The sequence below is a fragment of the Trypanosoma cruzi genome, genomic scaffold (assembly GCF_000209065.1).
Source record: "Trypanosoma cruzi strain CL Brener 1047053516447 genomic scaffold, whole genome shotgun sequence".
Classification (NCBI taxonomy): domain Eukaryota; phylum Euglenozoa; class Kinetoplastea; order Trypanosomatida; family Trypanosomatidae; genus Trypanosoma; species Trypanosoma cruzi.
The window spans coordinates 117,017-136,892 of NW_001849512.1; the positions used below are offsets into that span (position 1 = coordinate 117,017).

Genomic DNA, 19,876 nt, shown 5'->3' on the forward strand with positions numbered 1-19,876 from the left:
TGGCAGCTGCGTGTGGCTGTTGTGGTGGGTGCTTGCTCCGTGTGCGTGCTGCTGCTGGGTGTCGTGAAGATGTATCTGGTGATGCGGATGCGGTGGTTGTGCCGATGGATGTGTAGTGTGCTCCGAGTGACGGCAGCCTGAGCTGTCGAGTGTGTGTGGAAGAAGTGTTCTGCTGCCAGTGCTGAGGCTCAGCATGAGAATTATACTTTCAGTGGCTTTGGTGTGCGAATGCATGGCAGAGATGGTGAGCTGGGTGCTGTGTGCCATGTGCCAATGCGGTGCACACATGTAGCAACTGTGCTGCCAGCTGTGCAACGAAGGAGGAAGGGGCCACCGCTGCCTTCACGATGAATGTGACGACACATAAATACGCTGGCCCTTATGAATTGTGGTGGCGTCAATTTCCCCGATGTAACCATCCATTCGCCTGCACGGAGCAGCGATGCTGACCGGACGGGTATCTGTCAGTTGCCGCCACCCCGTGGAGGGAAGGATGACACGAAATCTGGTGGGACAACTGCGCCGCAAGTTAATGCTGAGCCGTCACGTCAACACGAGGATTGGTGACAGTCTGCGGCGGCTGACGGACCCAACACCGTCGATCCGAGTCCCGCATCCAACACGGCGACCAACACGTCCGGGACGAGGCCTGAGTTTGCTTGCGTTTAAAATATCAATGTGACTCCGACACCACCCGAAAGAAGGCCCACGCCTGTCACCGAGCCGAAGGGGAATTCCATTGATGATGCGATGAGTGGTTCAATAAATGTTGAGTTGCCGCGGGGAGTCGATCTATTTGTGCTGCGGACAACGCTGGTGCAACTAAAAGATGGGATTGTTCCAGTTACGACGAGGGATTCATTTGCTTCACCCTCTCTCGTCAGTGCTGGTGGAGTAATTGCTGCTTTCGCCGAGGGTCACATGTATGCCGAATATCAAGGAGCTCAATTAACTAAGCCCTTTTCTTCTGATGTGGTTGCGGGGTACATAGACTCTGCGTGGAATTGGTCCGCTGTTGTTGGTGAGGTCAATAAAAGGATACATGGATGGCACACACTGTACCTGGTGCAGCGGAGGGAGAGGAGAGTTTGGGTGTTGTGCTCCGCCCCACAACAATCACGTAGGGCCAGAGAGCGTTTCCTCCTGCGGGAGGCTCTGATGTGTCCTACGAAGGTGGGTGTTGGAGAGAGGGCGGCTTGGAGCTGAAACTGTTCGTGGGCGATGTCGCGAATCCCACGGGTGGCAAGCGGAGTGGACGGATCGAATGGGGCGACCCCAAACCACTCTCGAAACTGATCTCTTCTGCTTCTCATGAAGGTGACTGGACGGAGTTCATTGCTTCTGGTGGCGCAGGTGTTGTGGTGGAGGATGGCACGCTTGTGTTTTCTCTGATGGCAGTGGATGAAGCAGAAGACGTTTGCTCCACGATCATTTACTCGACGGACAACGGCAGTACCTGGGCGCTCGCAGTGGGCATGTCCTCTGCGGAATGCCTTAACCCCCGCGTCACCGAGTGGGAGGGATCACTTCTCATGATTGTTGACTGCGAGAATGGCGAGAGGGTGTAGGAGTCGCGTGACATGGGGACAACGTGGACGGAGGCCATCGGGACACTCTCAGCCGTGTGTGTCAACGCACGATCAGGAGTCCCTCAGAAGGAAAGCCTGCATGTGGATGCCCTCATCACCGCGATCATTGAGGAAAGGAAGGTCATGCTGTGCACTCAGAGAGGGCACGCCTCGGGGAAGCAAAGGGCCACTGCGCTCTGCCTTTGGGTCACGGACAGCAACCGCACGTTTTCTGTTGGACCGGTTGCCATGGACAATGCTGCGGATTGGAGGCTCGCCAGCACCCTGCTGCACTCGGATGGCAATTTGCATCTTTTACAACGGAGGGGCAACGGTGAATGCAGTGCCATTTCGCTTTCCCGCCCGGCGGAGGAACTGAGTGCAGTCAGGTCCGTCCTCAGTAATTGGACGCAAAAGGACATTTTCTTTTTCAGCTTTTCTATCCCCACGGCAGGTGTGGTGGCAGTTTTGTCCGATGCGGCCAGTGATGACACGTGGAACGACGAGTACCTTTGCCTACATGTAACGATGAGGAACGCAGTGAAGGACAACGATGGGTTACAAGTGACGGGACTTGAGTCCAGGGCAATATAGCCTGTGAACACTCGTGACGATAAAGTACTTCATGTATCTTTGAGCCACGACTTCACACTTGTGGCGTCGGTGACCATCGAAGTGACTCCAAGTGGGAACACTCCTCCACTGACTGAGGTGCTGGTGGACACTGAGTCCAATCACACCGTGGGACTGTCGTGCAGCCACAAGAAGAAGTGGGAGACGGTGTGCGAAGGCAAGACAACAACACGGAGCAGCACTTGGGAGACGAAGGAAGAACACCTAGTGGCACTCATGCTGCAAGGCAACAAGGCCTCTGTGCACATTGGTGGTCATTTGCTGGGGGAGGAAGAGGTGCAGTTAGCAGGCGAGAGGCCACCTGATGTCCTGAGGTTTTGCTTTGGCGCGTGCGGTGGGCACGAATCTCATGTGACGGTGACGGACGTCTTTCTGTACAACCGCCCAATGAACTTCACTGCGATGCGTGCACCCAAGGACAGGGTCCTCGTTCCGACGAGAGAAGCGGCTCCGACACCACCCGAGAAGAATCGAGTAGTTGACAGCGTCAGAGAGCACATTGCTGAGGATATTACCGAAGAGAAATGAATGGGCACTACGCCTTGGAAACGAATCCCCACTACAAAAAGTCACCTCGCAGGGTGTGGAGCGGCGTGAGTCCCGACGACCGCCTCGCTTCTCCCAACGACGTGAAATTGATACTGCGTGATTTAAGCGGTAAAAACACCGTGCGTGCGTGCGTGTCTTGTGTGCCGCTGCTTCCTCTGGGATTTTATTTGTGTCGTGGCAGTCTTCTGAGCCACAGAGTGTGGATTGGCGACTCCTCAAGGAGAATGCACGCCGCATTGCCTCTGCTTTTACTGCCTGTTTTTTTCAATGTTTTACTTTGTAAAGTTCTTTTTAATGCAGTTTAGCTGGAGTAATAAGTACTGTTGTTTTTTATTTACGTAATTTTCAGTTGCTGCACACCGCCATGAGGGACGTGTTTCTTCTCTTTGTTTTTTTTTGCCCACACGCGGTGCCGGTGCTGCGGCCGTGCGTTTCACGGAATGCACGAAAGGAGGTTTGGGGTAACAGGCCGGATGCCGCATGAAATGTGAGGGATGTTGTGTGGGCTGGTGGGACAGTACAACCTTTCTTTTGTTTTAGTTTGATTTTCTTCTTGGTGCGGGCAATGTGTGTACACACAACCACACTGTCCTCTTGTGTTGCTCGGCACATGAAAAAAAGCCCTGCCGAACCAAATTTTACTAAATTTTTAATTTTTACTTTTGGGAGTCATGCCGGAGCCTCACCCTTTTTTGCTCTTTCCTTTTGTAAATCCCTGCGGCTTGTTATTGTTCTCGTACCCGCTGTCACTGTGTGTCCCCGTGCCCCTTCGAGTTTCCCACTGTTGGCTGTGTTGTTGGCATGCCCTCATTCCTTTTCCTTCTTCCCTGCTAGAGGCATCGATGGTTCCCGACGACGATTGTTTGTGTTTCCCATTTTTCGATGGCACGAGGATGACTGGGCGCCGGCTTGCTGAGTGCACACGGAGGGGAGCGGATGGTGTGCGCCGTGCCTCATTGTGAGTGTGGATCGACACCCGTTAGAGAAGAGAGAAGTAAAGGACAGCGCCGTGGACTTGGATGTGCCCCGTCCCTCTCATTGCCGTCGTGTGTGTGCCGTGTGCATGGCACTATCTTGCGGTGCGACGTGGATGGCGGTGCTTTTTCGTGCCCTCGTGCATCTGTTGTGCGGCGGGCTTCTTTTCCCCATGACACCGTCCTTGTGTGTGTGGGAGAGTGGAGGGAGCGGAGATGCGTGATGTAGTGAGGGTGGCCGCTGTTTCCGCACATTGGATCTTCCATACATGTGGCACCTCTCGGCAGTCTCTCGCAGCACCCAGGCCGTGTATTGAGAGGCTGCTAGGGTCTGCTCCAACCACAAGAAGGACAACAAGCTGCATTGCATGACGGCCAGCCTGATCCGCGTGTGGTTGCAGCGCATGGAGCACGTGGGCCAGTACGCGTTTGGCGCTGCGCTCGTGATTGTGGAGGAGAGGCGGCACGACATTGTGGCGCTGTGGGTGTTGTGCGGCCGGGGCATGCCGGCGATTGTGAGGGCCGTGGAGGACACGGAGCTGTTTGACTGAGAGGAGCTGGCGTACGTTGCGGCGCAGCATGAGTGCATCACGGAATGCCTGTCCTGGGAGGGCCCGACGATCCCGAGGCCTGTGCTAGAGGGACTGAGGAAAGAGAAAATAACAGTAATGGTGACTGTGGGGTGGAACAATGATCCGTCACGACCCGCTGCGTGGCGTAATTACACTCCGTTGGGGAAGAAGGTGAAAAAAAAAGCACCGTGGACTTTGATGCACTCAGTTCCTATCTTGCGGTGCGAAGTGGATGGCGGTACTTCTGCGTGCGTTGTGCGGCGGGCTTTTCTTCTCCATGTCTTTGCCCTTTTGTGTGTGGAAAGTTGTGGGAGAGGATGTGTGCGGGAGTGAGCGTGGGTGGCTGCCAGCCTCGCCCCGCGCATTGGGGTCTTCCATAGACGTAGATTTGCTTGACGGCGTTTTGCGGTACCCAGGGTGTGGCGAGGAGGAGGATGAGGAGGGCCTGTTGTGAGCAGAAGGTGGATGGACAGGACAGTCCCCTTCCGTGTACTTCCCTGTGCTGTTGGCAGTGCATACTGAGAGCATAAATTTGGGCGAGTGCAGGATGAAACGTTTACGCCGCTTTGTGTGTGCAACTCAATCGTCGTCATTGCAGGCTGTCGTCACGGTGCGTTGTGGTGCGGTGCCGTTTGATGAGGGAAGGGCGCGATGCCACGGCTGCTGCGCACCACGACCATTTATTGCCTCTGCATTGTCATTTTTGTTTTTCAGTTTGTGTGATTTTTTTTTTGCGCTCACATAATGTTTTCTTTTGCTTCACGATGAATTTGTTGTGGGAGCTTTGATTTTGGTGCCTGCTTCGCGGCGTTTCGCCTTGTGTGTCGGTTGCGGTGCTTCCACGTGGTGCTGAAGCGTTTGATGGAGTGTTTACTTTTTTTTTTTTTTGCGCCCTGCAGCCGACCTTGTTTGGCCATGGCGGCAGCAGTGGAGCTCTGCGACTGCGTGCTTGCCGTGCGTTTCTCATCTTTTGCCGCTGCTCCCTCGTTGTGTTGGTGGGGGAGGAGACGAGCGAATGCGTTGGTGGAGTTACACCCCAGTGGGAGAGGGAAGGCCCCGACCGCTGCTGACGACGACGGTCTTTGCTGCAGGTGATCTGACGGGAGGACGTCACCGGTGTCACAGTCAACCGAGATGGATGAGGACCGCACTGCGTCTCCCACCCCTCTCATCATCCTCTCTGTCCACTGCAGTCACACGCCACACGCACCGCAGGGCAGCGGCGCGACCACCATCAGGATGTCTGTTAGCCAATCGGAATGCAAAATCGATGTGGACCTTTTTCCCCGTGCTTGAGTGCTGCCGTGCTTCTTTATTTTTACTTTGTTGTGTATGCCGTGCGCGCATGGTGCCGCTGATTGCTGCGCAACGCCGAATCGCGTGAACAAGAAACGATGCTTTTACTGCTGGCGACCGGCGACCTCTCCACTCCACTTACGCACCAACACCAACAACAACCTTTCGGACGCGCTTGATGGCCGGCGGTCGTAACGCTGCCACGTGGTCTGCCTCGGCTCTTGTGTGTCGTGCGCGGCATCGGGACTGTCCTGTGATGCAGCCATTCGGTAACAGAAGCGGTGCAAGTGGTCATGTTGCTTTTTGCCGGGATTCCGCCACTCGGCACGGTGGCTGTACGGGGCTGTGTGGGAGATGCGAGGGCGATGGTGTCACTGACTTGATTGCGTCTGCGCTGCTTTGTGCCGGCAGTTGTACTGTGATGGGGATTGTGTATGACCGGATGCCTCTGCGTGCCACTGTGTTTGGATACTGTTGTTGCTGCCTTTTATTCCTTTTTTGAGCGTGCAGTTAGAGATACTTTTGCTCGACCAGCACAATTATCGTTTCAAGGTGTTAGGGATTAATTGCAGTATTAGGATTAGCAGTAGTGGGATAACGATCTGGCGGAATTGTGTCACTAAATTCGCTATCTGTATAAGGGGATTTGCGAGGCAGGGGTTATGGCCGACGGGGCGAGTGCGACACACCACGACAGCTTTATTGGTACCTGTTTGGGTCGGTGGATGTGGTCTGCGGTGGGTGCGTGTCCGCGCAGCTGGCACCGTGTGCGGCGCAGGGCCATTGCGGCTGTGCGTATGGCGCTGCTCGTCGTGTTGGCGCTGGTTGCGGCGGCGGCGTGGATGCCCGCAGCGCACGCGGTGGTGTTGCGACTGCGGGGCTGTACGGTGGACAGAGCCATCACGGTTGGCCGCGCCGTGGACACGGTGCTGATGGACGGCGTGTACATCACGAACGGCGTGGCTGTTGTGTTCGACGTGCCGGCGATGCTTTTCGGCGCGCTGCGCATCGAACTGAGGAACTGCGTGTGCAACGGCGGTGCGCAGATCTACGTGCGGGGCTATAGCGGCGAGCCGGCAAGTGACCGGAGCCTGGAGGTGAGCGTGAGCGGGCTGTCCGGCGGCTACTGCTCGCTCGTGTTTGTGGACAACCTGCCGGCACACACGAACGTGACGGTCCGTGACTCGACGATTGTGACGGCGGGGCCGATGCGCTACTCGCAGCTGAGTGGGCTGACGGACGCGGTGGCGTCGCCGCTTGTGCTGCACGAGACGTCGCTGTTGCAGACGCAGCTGCGTGTGAGCAACACCGTGCTGAGGTCGTTGCAGGCGGGCGGGTCGGCGGTGCACGTTGGTGGCGGTGTGGACCTGCTGTCGAGCGTGGTGGTGCTTGACGGCGTGTTGCTGGAGGCGTCGAGCGATTCGACCGCTTCCGCGTTGCATGTGGCATCCTCGTCGCGTCTCAGTCTGCGGAGCCACTCGGTGTTCTCCGTGTCGAACGTGTCGGTTGTGAGCAGCGGCGGCGGCCTTGTGCTTGGCGAGCGCCTTGCGGTGTCCGACTCGGTGCTGCGCTTCGTGGGCGTCGAGGGGTCTGTCGCGTCGTCGCTGTTGCGCTGCGACGGTGGGACGGTCGGTGGCGGCGGGTGGCTGGAGCTGCGCGACGTGTGGGCGGTGGGCGAGGCGTCGTCTGTGGCGTCGCTGTCGGGTGTGACGCTGAGCGGCGGCGTCGTGTCGATTGCGCGCTGCGCTGCCACTGGCGCTACGCTTGTCTCCGGGCTGACGATCACGAGCGGCGTCGTGTCGGTGCAGTGCAACCGTGCCGGCGGCCGGGTGCTGCAGAGCAGCGGCGACTACCGCATGGCCGGCCTGCCCTCCGTGAGTGTGGTGCCGTGCGACGGCTGTGCAGCCGCGCTGGCGTGCTTTGATGCGCTGACGGCGTCGTTCTCTGACTGCGTGTGCGGCTGCCGTGCCGGCGGCGTGGGCGAGGCGTGCCTGCCGTTCGACGTGCCGCCTGCGAGGTTCGGTGGCGGTGGCGGTGCGCAGGACTGCGTGAGTGGCGTGACGCTGACGGAGTCCGTGACGGTTGGCGGCGGGCGGGCGACGGCGTGCTTCGACTCGGTGGTGTTCAGCGGGCCGATCATCGTGGCGGTGCACCTGCGCCTGATGGACGCGTTCGCCGACGCACTGAACGTGACGTTGCGCCACTGCGTGCTCGTGGGCGGTGCGCAGCTGCGGATTGGCGGCCTCAGCGAGAGCACGGCGCGCCTGATGCTCCACGCCCTCGTCAACATGACGAACGTGACGTCGGTGGAAGGCACGATTGTGCTGCATGGCGCGATGCCGCTGCACTCGAGTGTGCTGCTGGCGAACTCAACGCTGCGTGCGACGGTTGGCGGGTCGCAGTACGTGCCGACGACCCCTGGCCACGCAGGATCCCGGTACGGCCCCGCGCTTGCCCTCGACGGCGTCCGGCTTCTGTCGACGCGGTTTGTCATGACGCGGTCGACGCTGGCTTGTGGCGGGGGCTCGTGCGCTGCTATCGTCGTGGAGCGCAGCCTCGGTGTGAACCTGTCCAGCGTCTTCTACATGGACAACTGCGTTATTAGGTCGCAGACGCACGTGATGTACGCTCTTACTTCGGACCTGCGTGTCAGCGGTGGCTCCGTGTTCTCCATACAGAACAGCTCGTGGAGTGCTCCGAGCATCGAATACTATGAAAGTGCGTGTGTGTTTAAGGATGTTGTTGTGGATGGCGGCAGCGTGCTGCATATTGTGTCCAGCACTTTCCGTCTTGGCTTCGCCATGCTCATGGCAACCACGCTGACTGTGACTGGCGGCAGCTGGCTGGTGCACCGCGACAGCGAGTTCCGCACCGCCTACGTTGTGTACGTGGCCAAGGAAAGCAGCGTGGCGTTCCGCGATCGGAGTGTGTGGTCGATACTTGACAACAAACTCACGTGCGGCTCGTACTCGTCGACCATTACACACATGACAAACGATTGGTCACCACCATCCGACGCGCGCCTGATCATCTACGGCGTGTGCAACGAGGCAAGGGGCTCTCCTGTGACGGATTACCTAGAAGACCTCAATATTTGGACGCCCGTGACGGTGTTGGACTGTGGCGCGTGCACTGTGGACGCCGTGTGCTTTGCTGCGAGGACGAGCAGCATCAGCGGCTGTGAGTGCGTGTGTGCTGCTGGCGGCCACGGTGAAACGTGTCTGCCAGCTGCGGTTCCGGACGGCCTTGGGCCGCTTCCGCCCCCCGACGCGAAGGACACGGAGGTCCGCTGCGTGCACGGTGGCGGCATGAGCTCCGTGGACTATCCTGATCCCGGTGTGCGTGGTCTGTGCTTCGTCAACGTGACCTTCACTGCCGCGAGTGTGCTGGACTTGTCGTATTTTGACGCGCCACAGCAGACACTCAACATCACGCTGCTGCATTGCGTCCTCATGGGCCTGTCGATCAAGGGGAATGGTGCACGCGTGCACGTGAACGTGGCCTCCTCGATGCTGGATTCTGGTGAGCTGGAGTTCAGGGGTGATTTCGGCGCGAGCTCCCTGATACTGGTGGTGGGCAGTACGCTTGTGACGACGTCGAGCCACGCCATTTTATTTGTGAAGTTTACTCTCAGTGCGAATATGACGCTGTTGCTACTTGACAACCACATCGAAGGGAATAGGCACGCAGTCTATTTCTCCAGTGGTGTTGTTATTGATGGTGGCGGGATCATTGTGAAGGGAAATACGCTGAGCGCAACGAAGGATGAGGGTGTGGAATCATCTGTTTGCGTTAATGCTGTTGATGTGAGGAACGGCGGCTACTTTGACGTGGAGAACAACACGATGGGCTCGGCTGTTGGCGTTATTCTTTCTGGCGATACCACCGTGAGCTCCGCGGGGCTGCTGCGAGTGGCGGACTGCACCTTCGTTGGCAGAACGGAAATTTTTGATCCCGCGCTGGTGTATTTGTCTGGCTCGGTGACACTCGAGGGTGGTGCGCAGTGGCGTGTGGAGGGAAACAGCGTGGGTGCAGCCTCAGTATTAACCATTCAGTATTTCTGGCAAAAACTTCAGCTGTCAGGCAGCGGCACCACCGTGGTGCTTGCAAACAACCGTCAGGTGGAGGGAAGTGCACTCCTTGCCAAGCTTTTTAAATCGAACACGATTGTTGTGTTACCCGCGCGGTTTGTGGTTGGGTGCAACCTGCAGGGCGGTGAGGAGGCGTCGTACGACGATGTGTTTCCGGAGGAGGTGGAGCTGTTTAGGTGTGGCACGTGCAACGATGACGCGGCGTGCTACATGCCCGGGACGGAGTTGGTGGACCGCGGCTCGTGCTCGTGCAGCTGCAAGGACGGATGGCATGGCGCGTCGTGTCTTCCCTTTGCGGTGCCCGACACGGTTGTGCCGCCCGCAGCGGAGAGAGCTGTTGACGGTGACACGAGCTGCGTGGTGAACCAGACGCTGAAGAACCTCACGCTGAAAATGTGGAAGACGCACCACTGCTACGTGGGTGTGACATTCAGCGGCGTGGGTGCCGTGTTGACGTTCTTTCTCAACAGGATGCCGCTGCATCTCCCCATCAACATCACGCTCATTGGGTGCACATTCCGTGAGGGTGCCGCGCTGCAGTTTTTTGGGGGTGCTGAGGCGGCCGAGTCATCCGGCGTCCTGATCCGCGTGAGCCGGACGGTGATGCGGTCCTCTACCGTTGCTTTTTTACGTGTCTTCCCGCAGCGCTGCGACATTGCCGTCACAGAGGTTGATGCGGTGCAGGCCTTCGAGTTTGAATTATCGGGTACCGTGAACAACATATGGAGCGTGTTTTTGCTGGGCGACGTCGTGTTGAGTGCGTCGACGCTGTTGGTCAGCAACGTCAAAGCGCATGCAACGAAGCGTGATGCGTTTGGTTTGTACTCGACCGGGACGCTGACGCTGGTGGGTGGCAGCTCGCTGTACACGCGGTACTGCAGCTTTGAGGGCTACAAATACGTGTTCTACGTGCACAGGCTCAGTGTGAGTGGTCACTCCGTTTTTGCGCTGCTCAACAATACGATGTTCTCCGGGGTAAGCCTGCTGCTTCAGCACCAAGGATTCAGCGTGTCGGATCACAGCGTGCTGCGCGTGGTGGGGAACAGCGGCTCAGCTCGCTACGCCATATATAACGATGACTTGTGGACTGTTCAGCAGTCAAGCTGGTTGGATTGGCGCGACAACGGCGTGGAAGTGGGTGCGATGTTCCACGACACTGAGTCCGCCTTTGTGAGCATTGACAGCAGCAGTGCTGTGACGCTGACAGGCTGCAAGATGGGCTCGACGGGGTTGTCGGTGCCTCTGCTATCGCAGGCTGGCGCCGGCTACCGGTTCGTTGCTGGGTGTCTGACGGTCGCGGGACGGGTGTTGACGACGGCGGCTGAACTGGAGCTGAACGGCATCACAGGCGTGACGACTGTTGCCGCGTGCGGAAATTGCACGAAGGATGGCGACTGCTTTGCCCCGCTGACGACGGCGGTCAGCGACTGCAAATGCCAGTGCGCTGCTGGAGGGCACGGCGATGTGTGTGTCCCGGCGCCTGTGCCTGCTGGCTCGCCACCGCCACCGCTGCCACCAGTGCCGCCCACACCGCTGCCACCGCCACCGCCGGTTGGTGAGTGCATCAGCGACATGGTGTACCCCGAGGTTGCGCAGTCTGTGGGCGGCGGGCTGTCGTGGCTGTGCTACCGCAACGTGACGTTCAGCGGGGGCGGCATGATCCTGACGGTGCTGGTCGGGGCGATGACGGGCGACGTGGCGAATGTCACGTTCGATGGATGCACGTGGAGGGACGGCGCCGTGCTGTTGCTGTTGGGCAATGCGTACGCCACTGTGGGGTCGCTGAACATCGTCGTCACCGGCAACAGATTTATTGACGCGCTGCTCAGCCCGGAGGGTGTGTTTCCACCGCACACGAACATCACGATCAGCGGGAACCGCTTCACGGTCACGAGGCTGATCCCTCGGTCGGGTTTGCGCCTTAGGAGGCCGTCGTGCGTTGTGATGAATGGGCTGGCGATCAGCAACAACTCCGCGGTGCTGCTGAGTGGCAATGTGTTTCAGAGCGTGACGGCATCGTCAAGCGCCATTCACGTCGTTGGATCTTCGCTGAGGGTGTCGTGGCACTCCGTGTTTGCGGTGGTGGGCAACGTGTTTCATATGGGCGGCGGTGACGGTACGCTGATAAATCTTAAAGGGTCTAGCCAGTCCTTGTCGCTGAGTGTACTGAACAACTCTGCCGTGGTGATCCGAGGCAACGTTGTGTCGAGGCCGGTGAGTTACTTTTTATTAGCAATTTCGGCATTACGTGTGGAGTCACGGTCAGCGGTTGTGTTTCGGGGCAACGACATGCGGGGAAGCTCGTTTGTGTTTTTCCCAGGCTTTTCTTCCCGCATCTACTACAACTCCTGGCTGCAGTTGGGCGGCAACCTCTGCCGCGTGTCCCCATCGGAAGCGTTTGCTTTTCTTTATCCCAAGGTGAATCTCCGCGACTCCACGGTGTCAGTGTCTGGCAACCGATTCATGTCCAGCACTGACAAGCCGACGGTTCTGCGGATATCCACGTGGTCCCGCGATATCACAAACGGAGCGATTGTGGCCGCGTGCAACACTGTGAACGGCGAGGAGGGGGCTAGTTACGACATCCCGTCTGTGTACAATGCGACCATTCTGAGCTGCAGCGATCCATGCAACCTTGCAGCGTCGTGCTTCCCTGCGTACACGGTGACGGTCTCGAGTGATGGCTGCGCCTGCGCGTGCGCGGAGGGCGGCCACGGCGATGCGTGCCTGCCCGTTGCTGTCCCCCAGCCACCGAGCACCGACGGCGCCGACTTGTGCGTGCGTGACGTGCGTGTGGATGTGGAGGCGAACGCCGGTCTCGGGACGTCGGTGGCGTGCTACGTTGGTGTGACCTTTGCGGCGGATGTCGTGGTGGACATGGAGTCGATGTCAGGGAGCGTGCGCAACGTGACGCTGGCGAACTGCACGTTTGTGAGCGGAGCGAGCTTGTACATTGTCGGGTGGCGGTCCGACCCGCCTGCTGGCCAGCGCGCCGATGTGTTGATCAGCGGGCTTGAGTCGTGTTCTGGCGGCGGCGTGCTGGTGGCAAATCGATTTCCGCCGGGCTCGCGCGTCACTGTGGTGGACTCGGTGCTGATCGCAGAGGCGCGTGTTGCGTACCGCGGCGCCTACGACCTTGGCGACGCGTCCGCGTGCCTCGTGGTGCACAACGTGAAACTGACGGGGAGTGTGTTGACCATTGCGCGCACACAGGTGGCGGCGGTGTTCGGCGGCGCTGTTGGCGTGTTGTTGGTTGGCGGCGTGGCGCTGTCGTCGCGCGGTGCGCTTTACGTGGACAGACTGTTGGTGCAGACGGCGCTGGGGCTGTGCGTGTCGGTGGAGGGCGGCGTTGCGGCCAGTGGCGGCTCCGTGGTGGCGTTTGTTGACAGCGGCTTCTTGCTGTGCAAGCACGCGGTGTCTGTGCGTGGGGCTGTGAGCGTGTCGGGCTCCGCTGTGGCGTTTATGCGGAGCGAATTCTTGTCGACGGAGGACTACGCGGTGGCGTTTTATTCGACGGTGAGCCTGGCCGGTGGGTCGATGCTGCTGGCGAAGGGCAACGTGCACGACGGCGTCTCGAGGGAGATGCTCTACGCAGCTGGCGCCGTGACCGCTGTTGGGAGCACGCTGAGCTTTGTGCGCAACCGAGCGCTGCTGCCACGAATGCTGTTGCTGAGCCTGTCGCTTGCGGCTGGGGCGCATGTGAGGGTGGCGTGCAACGACGCTGGTGGAAGTGTCCTGTCGACGGCGGAGGAGTATGCAGCGGCTGGATTTGGCGACGCTGGGAGCATCGACTTTGCTGGGTGCGACGTCTGCGACAGGGACACGCATTGCTACGCGCCCGGGACGGCGTCTGCGAGCATGAAGAACGGTGTTTGCGTGTGCGATTGCGGCAGCGGCGGGTACGGCGAGGCGTGCGTGCCTGTGGGAGCTCCCGCGCTACCGCCCGCTGTGGGCACCGCGTCGAGTTTGTTTGTCCGCGAGGGCGTGACGGTGCAGTCGGTGTTCGTTGTGCCTGTCGGCGCGGGTGAGGTGACGCTGCGCCACGTTGTGCTGGACGGCGTGAGTCCTGTGCTCTACGTGCCGTGGATGGCGCGGGACGGCGTGCGGATCGTTGTGCAGAACGTGTCGCTGCTGAACGGTGCCGTGCTGTACGTGATGGGCGGTGGAGCGTTGCGCGGTGCGGGGACGGCAGGGAGCGACGAGGGCGGACCGGTGGAGCTGTCCGTGTGCGACGTGGAGGCGCTGGACGGTGCGCTTGTGCTGACCGACACATTCCCCGCGGGGTCCGTGCTGACGGTGACGGACTCCCTGCTGGTTGCCGCGAGGCCGACGCCGCTTGTGTATCTTCCCGGCTCACAGTCCTCGCTGTACGCACCGGTGCTGGTGCTGTCGGGCCTGCGGCTCGTGCGGTCCGTGCTGGTTGTGTCCGGCGTGGCCCTCGTGACCGTGATGACTGGTGGGCGGACGGTGGTGGTGGACGGCGCCGTGCTGGAGCTTGTCGGTGGCGGTGTCGCGCTGGACGTGGCTGTGCTCGGTGGCGACGTTGCGTTGTACGCGAGTGCGCGCGTGGTGGCGTCTGGGGGCGCTGTGCTGCGCGTGTCGGGGAGCCAGGTGTACGCCGCGCATGGGTTGGTGTTCGGCAGCGGGGTGGAGGCCAACGCGTCCGCCGTCGTAGTGAACGACAACGCCGGTGCGCTGACGGATGGCGCGCTGCTGGTGCTGCGGGGGTCGGCGTTGTTTGCGTCCGGGTCGTGGCTGTCGGTGCGCGGCAACAGCATCAGCGGCAAGATTCTTTCGGTGCCATCGTACCCGCGGAGTGCGGACCTCGTGCAGAGCACGCTGACGCTCTACGTGAACGCTGGCAGCGGGCCTGTCGTGATGGACGGCACCGTTGCGCTTGGGGGAGCCGGCCGAAAGTTCGTTGTGGGGTGCCTGACGCTCAACGGGCAGGCGCTGCGGCCGATGGACTACAGGTCCGCCGGCATCATCGGGGAATTCCGCCCTGTGGCGTGTGGCGTGTGCGACGCCGACATGCACTGCTTTGCTGCTGCGACGAGGGCGATCTCGAGGTCGTGCGGCTGCCGCTGTGCTGAGGGCGGGTACGGGCGCGACTGCCTGCCGGTGTACCTGCCGCACGTGGACGGGTGCAACCGCACGCCCGGCATGCCGCCGCTGAGCCACACGGCGACGCTGACGGAGACGCGCAGCCCAACGCCAACACCAACACCGAGCCTGAGCGCGGCGCAATACAGTCCGCTGCAGTACAGGCCGACGGAGACCCTGCAGGTGACGGAGACGGTGGGGCTGCCGCCCACGCGGACCCCGACGGCGTCGGTGAGCGGCACGCTGTGGTGGAGCGACGTGGCGTGCCCGACGCTCGCCGTGACGACGACGGCGGCTGGTGGAAGTCTGACGCAGAACGACATTCGCGGCGGTGGGAGCGCCGTCCCGACGCTGCTGATGATGGCGCTGCCACCGCCGTTTCGGTGGGCACGCGACCCGCAGCTCGGCATGCAACTGAGCTTTGTGCTGGTGTCCAAGGCGCAGCCGAGCGGCTTTGGCGGTCCGTGGGGAGCGATGCTGAGCAACGCGACGTGGGTGCGCAACGCGACGAATCCGTCCACCGTCCTGGAGCTGGCTTTGCCCGTGCACCGCGGTTACTTCATTACTGCCGACGAGACGATAATCATTCGCTGCGACGCTGTGGTGGTGTCCGGCGGCTGCAAGGGTGTGCTGCTTGGGTCCTTCACTATCAGGTCGAACACGCTGCCCGCCGCTGCCAGTGCCCTCTCGGCAATCACCGGCGTTGTTGCGGGTGCGACGGCTGTTGCCGTGGTGGTGACCGGCGGACTGGGCTCCATTCTGGAGATGCAGGCACTCGGCGTGTTTGCGAGGATGCCATGCGCCTCGGCGCAGGAGCGTGCGAGCACCGTTGCGCTGCCGTACTTCCTGTCGGTGTTCGCTGCCCTTGACCCGCTGTGGATGGTGGTGGGCAACGCGCTGCTCGCCGCTGTGTTTGGGTGCGTGCACTGCGGTGTGACGGCCGCCTTCCAGCGGTGGCGTGGCGTGGACGCGGCGAGTGCGTGGGCTGCGATGCGCTTCCCGAGTCTGACGTACGTTGTGGCAAACGCGATGCACCTCGGCATCTTCTTCGGCTCCGTGCTTGCACTGGCGATGCCCGGCGCCCGCGTGCAACACCGCGTGATTGGTGTCGTTGGCGTGTTGTACGGTGCGGCGTTCCCTGCTGGCGTGTGCTACTTGATTGCTCGCCACACGGGCGCGAGCTTCACGAGGTACTGGCAGTTTTCTAGGAAGCCGCTGCACGAGCGCCTGCTGTACCCCGTCGGGTATTGGTGCCCCGCGGCGCAGCAGCGGATGTACGGCGGCATGCTGACGAACATGAGGGGCAACCGCGTGTACTGGTGCGTGTTCCAGCTGTCGGCGCTGTGCGTGGTGTGCCTGATTGCTGCTGTACACTCGCCCGTGGGAGGCTGCCACGTCCAGTACTTCTGCATGACGGCTGTGCTGCTTGTGGGTGCGGGAGTGGTTGCCTTCACGAACATGATGCGCTCGGCCTTCCTGACGGTGATGCGCACTGCGAGCTTTGTGCTCCTTGCGGCGCTGTGCGTGATCAGCGCGGCGAACCACCTTGCGCCGAGCGACGGCGGTGCGAGGGCGTACGTGGCTATCGTGCTGCTGCTGACGACTGTGCTGCTTGTGGCCACTGTGTACGGCGTCGTTGTGTGGCATGCGGAGGACCGCCACTGGCAGGAGCTGCGCGAGCCGCGGCGTGACGGACTGGAGGCGCTGCTGCGCGATGACGAGGAGAGCGACGAGGATACGCGGAAGCCCCACGAAATGAAGTCATCATCGTACGCCTCAGGCACCACCGTTGCGTCGTCGTACCGACCACCCGCACAGCAGGAGCTCATGGCCGGTGACACCCGCTCAGACGCACAGAGCCTGTTCGACCGTTCATCCAGTGCGAGCCGTATGATCAATTACGCCGCCATGTGACGTACACCACGTGGAATTAGTAAGTGTGAGGTGCTTGAGGGGCCACGGATTTGCTGCACAGCCAGCCATCGTTAACAGCACCGACGGTGTTGTTGTTCGTTGTTTCTATCGATTTGTTTTCACTTTTGAGCGGGTGCTTTCAGGAGTTTTTCCCGTTCCACGATGAATGTGTGGAAGGGGATTGAGTTGTCGCTCTTGTTACTCCTGATGTTGTGTTGTATCGGACTGTAATTTTGTGTAGTTGCGTGCGAGGACCTCAACGCTCATTTTGTGCAATGGAAGAAGGATTCAGCGAACCGCCTGGTGGAAGTAATGAATTGCAGCTCTGCCTTACCGCGGATTTGCATGCGGGAGGCATTACAGTCCTCAGAAGGAAAGCGGCGACAGAGTAGAAGCAGGGCTCCGGGTTTCCAGTAACGTCTTTGAGCGGGATTATGTATTGCGGCGCGACGCATTGTCGTAATTCCGGCTTGTTTTGGTGTGGCGAGTGCACGGGGTGATTGATTTCTCTTTGGCGGTGGAAATGACGGACCAAGCCATCCCAGTCACGTTCCACACATATCCTTTAGCGCACCACCGCCATGGCAGGACCCCTCAGGTGTGCACGTGGAACGTGGGAGCCTTGGATGACGCGGCATTGGTATTATTTGCCCGTTATGGCCCGCAACTTTTTGTGTGCAGGAGGTGTGTGGCGTTAGCATGGAGAGTACGATATTCACCGAGACTTCTTCCACGGCGGCGTGCGTCTATGCGCCTTCTCGTCGAACTGTGGAAGCACGCAAGCACAGGTCGACGGTTCTGGATCACCTGGTGACTCACATTGTGGACGTAACCTTTTGTCTTGCCCGCAGCACCGAGTAGCGCGCACACGGATGCAGTTTGTGTTTGGCCACTGCGGCGTATCCGAGAACGAAGCATGTGATGCATAGGCCAAGACGGCGTTCGACCTCGCACAGCTCACAGGCACATGGAGCACCGGCATCGTTTTCACTGGCCGAACATGTTATTTGTGTCCGACAGCTCAAGCCAGAGGCTCGCCGCTCCGCCGTAAGTGGCGACTGGGAACCCACGCGCACGGACTCCACTCTCACTCGTGGGGAAGAGGCCGCACTGGTCTGCCTCCGCACCGGAGTTTTGCACAAGTACTGATGGCTGCCACGGCCACTGCAACCCGCCATCCCGAGAAAATGCCGTTGGTGCGGCACGGATGCCGCACAGCAGGCACGCCAAGAACTTTGCATGGAAACGCCTCCTCCTCCCGCTGGACCTCACCCCGCCACGATCCGACGCCCGGCAGACTGTCCGGTGTGCGGAAGGCACTGCAGCTGCCGCACTGGTGTCGTGACGCACATGTTGAACGCCCATGGCATTACGCGCCCTCTCAGGCGCTGCGGGAATTTGATTTTCCCGATGAGCCGGAGCCGCCAGAAATCCCACCGGAACCACCGCCCAGCACTTGAGCGAGGACGAGAGCGAGAGACGGCACACTGATCGCATATCCGCCGCGGACTGCACAGCCCAGGCCGAAGCCACTCCCATGCAGTTTCCGCACGGCGTCTTACGAAAAGCAAGCCGGAACCGTATCTCATCTTTGGCATTTCCACAAGCAAGAGTTCCCCCGAGAAATAGGAGGCGCTGCCAGGAATATGAAGGTCTGACGGCATCCACACCGTTGGAATGCACGTACTGTGAATTCAGGGCTTAAGTGAAAACGGGACCGCTATTCCTTATGCGAGCACGCGAACACTCCAGCACAGAGCCACAGTCGGCACCGAAGGAAGCACTTCATAAATGCCCTTGGTACGACAGGCAGGCGGGCAATGCCGGGGGATTGGCCACCCACACACGGCACAGTCTCTCCGACAGAAAGAAAGTCGTGACACTAAAAATGGAGATTAAATAGCCACGCGCTGCAAGGCTCGAACCTCCGCATGAAGAACATCAAACCCACACAGAAACCCCGACTTTGCACAGGAGAATGCCACCGAGAAGCAGTGCACCGTTTCCCCAAAATGGCACGCACACATGCCTTGATTAACGTCACGCTGTCGCCCATTTCCCGACGGCAGAGAGGTCAGGCCGCCGAGAAGGCGCACGTTTCCCGGCGACGACATCCCGCTGCGACCACCACCAGTTTATTTTCGCCGTCCAGAATGCGGGTTTCCGTGCCACAGCAATGCCTGACTGACCCACTACCGCACGGCACGCCACGGATGATCGAGCCACCGCGCTATCCCCGGGGCGGGTGCGTAGCGGTGTTGTGTGCTTCACAGCCTCCGCTGCGGCTCCCACTTCGGGTGCCGGGGCTCTCTTTTACATCTCCGATCGTTGGGCGGACATGCTCTGCGATGGTGGCTGGTGTGTGAGTCTTTGTATTTATTTGAGCAGACACGAGGAATAATAACAATATATATATGAAAAGCGCTGAATAAATATTAGTACTGATATCTACATGCCTATCTATATAAATATGCAGCCAATAAAATAGCAATTAAATAAATCAGGAAACCAAGCAATCTGTCAAATTGTAGAGAGAGAAGGGATATATCCATATCTATACACATGCAGCAATGAATAAAGTATCGTTTTTATACTCATACCCATATCGATATATCTATACATTGATCGACTCTTATTTTCATATGTACCCCTCATATAATTTTTTTATCGCCTTTTTTATTTATGGCATTTTGCTTCCGCTATATTACGTATTCTTCCATGAGTTCATGCTTACTTTTTTAGAGAGAATAGGCATTCCGTCCCGCGGTCAAGGTTTCATATGCACTGAAGCATCCCATCGGACAAAAGTTGCAAGGGGTTTGCGAGGCCCATCCCAATTGAATGCTGATTGCTATCCTCTTTGATCTTCTGAGGAACTGCGACGTGTGATTGCGTTGCCCCTGACACCCAACACAATGACAACTTTCAACGAGCAGCTTGCAGGCGCATTGTGCAGTTTTATTGAGGTGTGGCCCACACCTGTATTTTGGGAGTGAATGCACGGTGTACCTGTAGGGGATGCTGAGGGCGGCGTCAGCGAGGCATGGGACAACATGTACTCCGGAACAAGTGCGTGGCGTTGGCCAGAGGAGGTCCTGTGCCAACGGCATCACTGATTGATGGCCAGTGATTTTGGGGCTTCGGTATTCGGGGCCTTAAGGACTGGAGCGACGCTG

The 19,876-nt window shown here is 59.5% G+C and overlaps 1 protein-coding gene and 2 pseudogenes across 1 annotated transcript, besides 1 other annotated feature; all 3 read left to right on the plus strand.

The window, feature by feature from the left end:
* Nucleotides 1-19,876: part of a sequence feature (areas not merged during assembly with more than two copies in the genome that could not be assigned to a particular haplotype) that runs on past the window's edge.
* Nucleotides 751-2,679, plus strand: Tc00.1047053506339.60 (annotated as a pseudogene).
* Tc00.1047053506339.81 lies at nt 4,049-4,387 on the plus strand (annotated as a pseudogene).
* Tc00.1047053506339.100 (dispersed gene family protein 1 (DGF-1), putative) lies at nt 6,255-16,700 on the plus strand (the record flags this gene model as incomplete). Its single annotated transcript, XM_809464.1, has 1 exon — nt 6,255-16,700. The coding sequence occupies one exon, from the start codon at nt 6,255-6,257 to the stop codon at nt 16,698-16,700; it is 10,446 nt and encodes a 3,481-aa protein (XP_814557.1).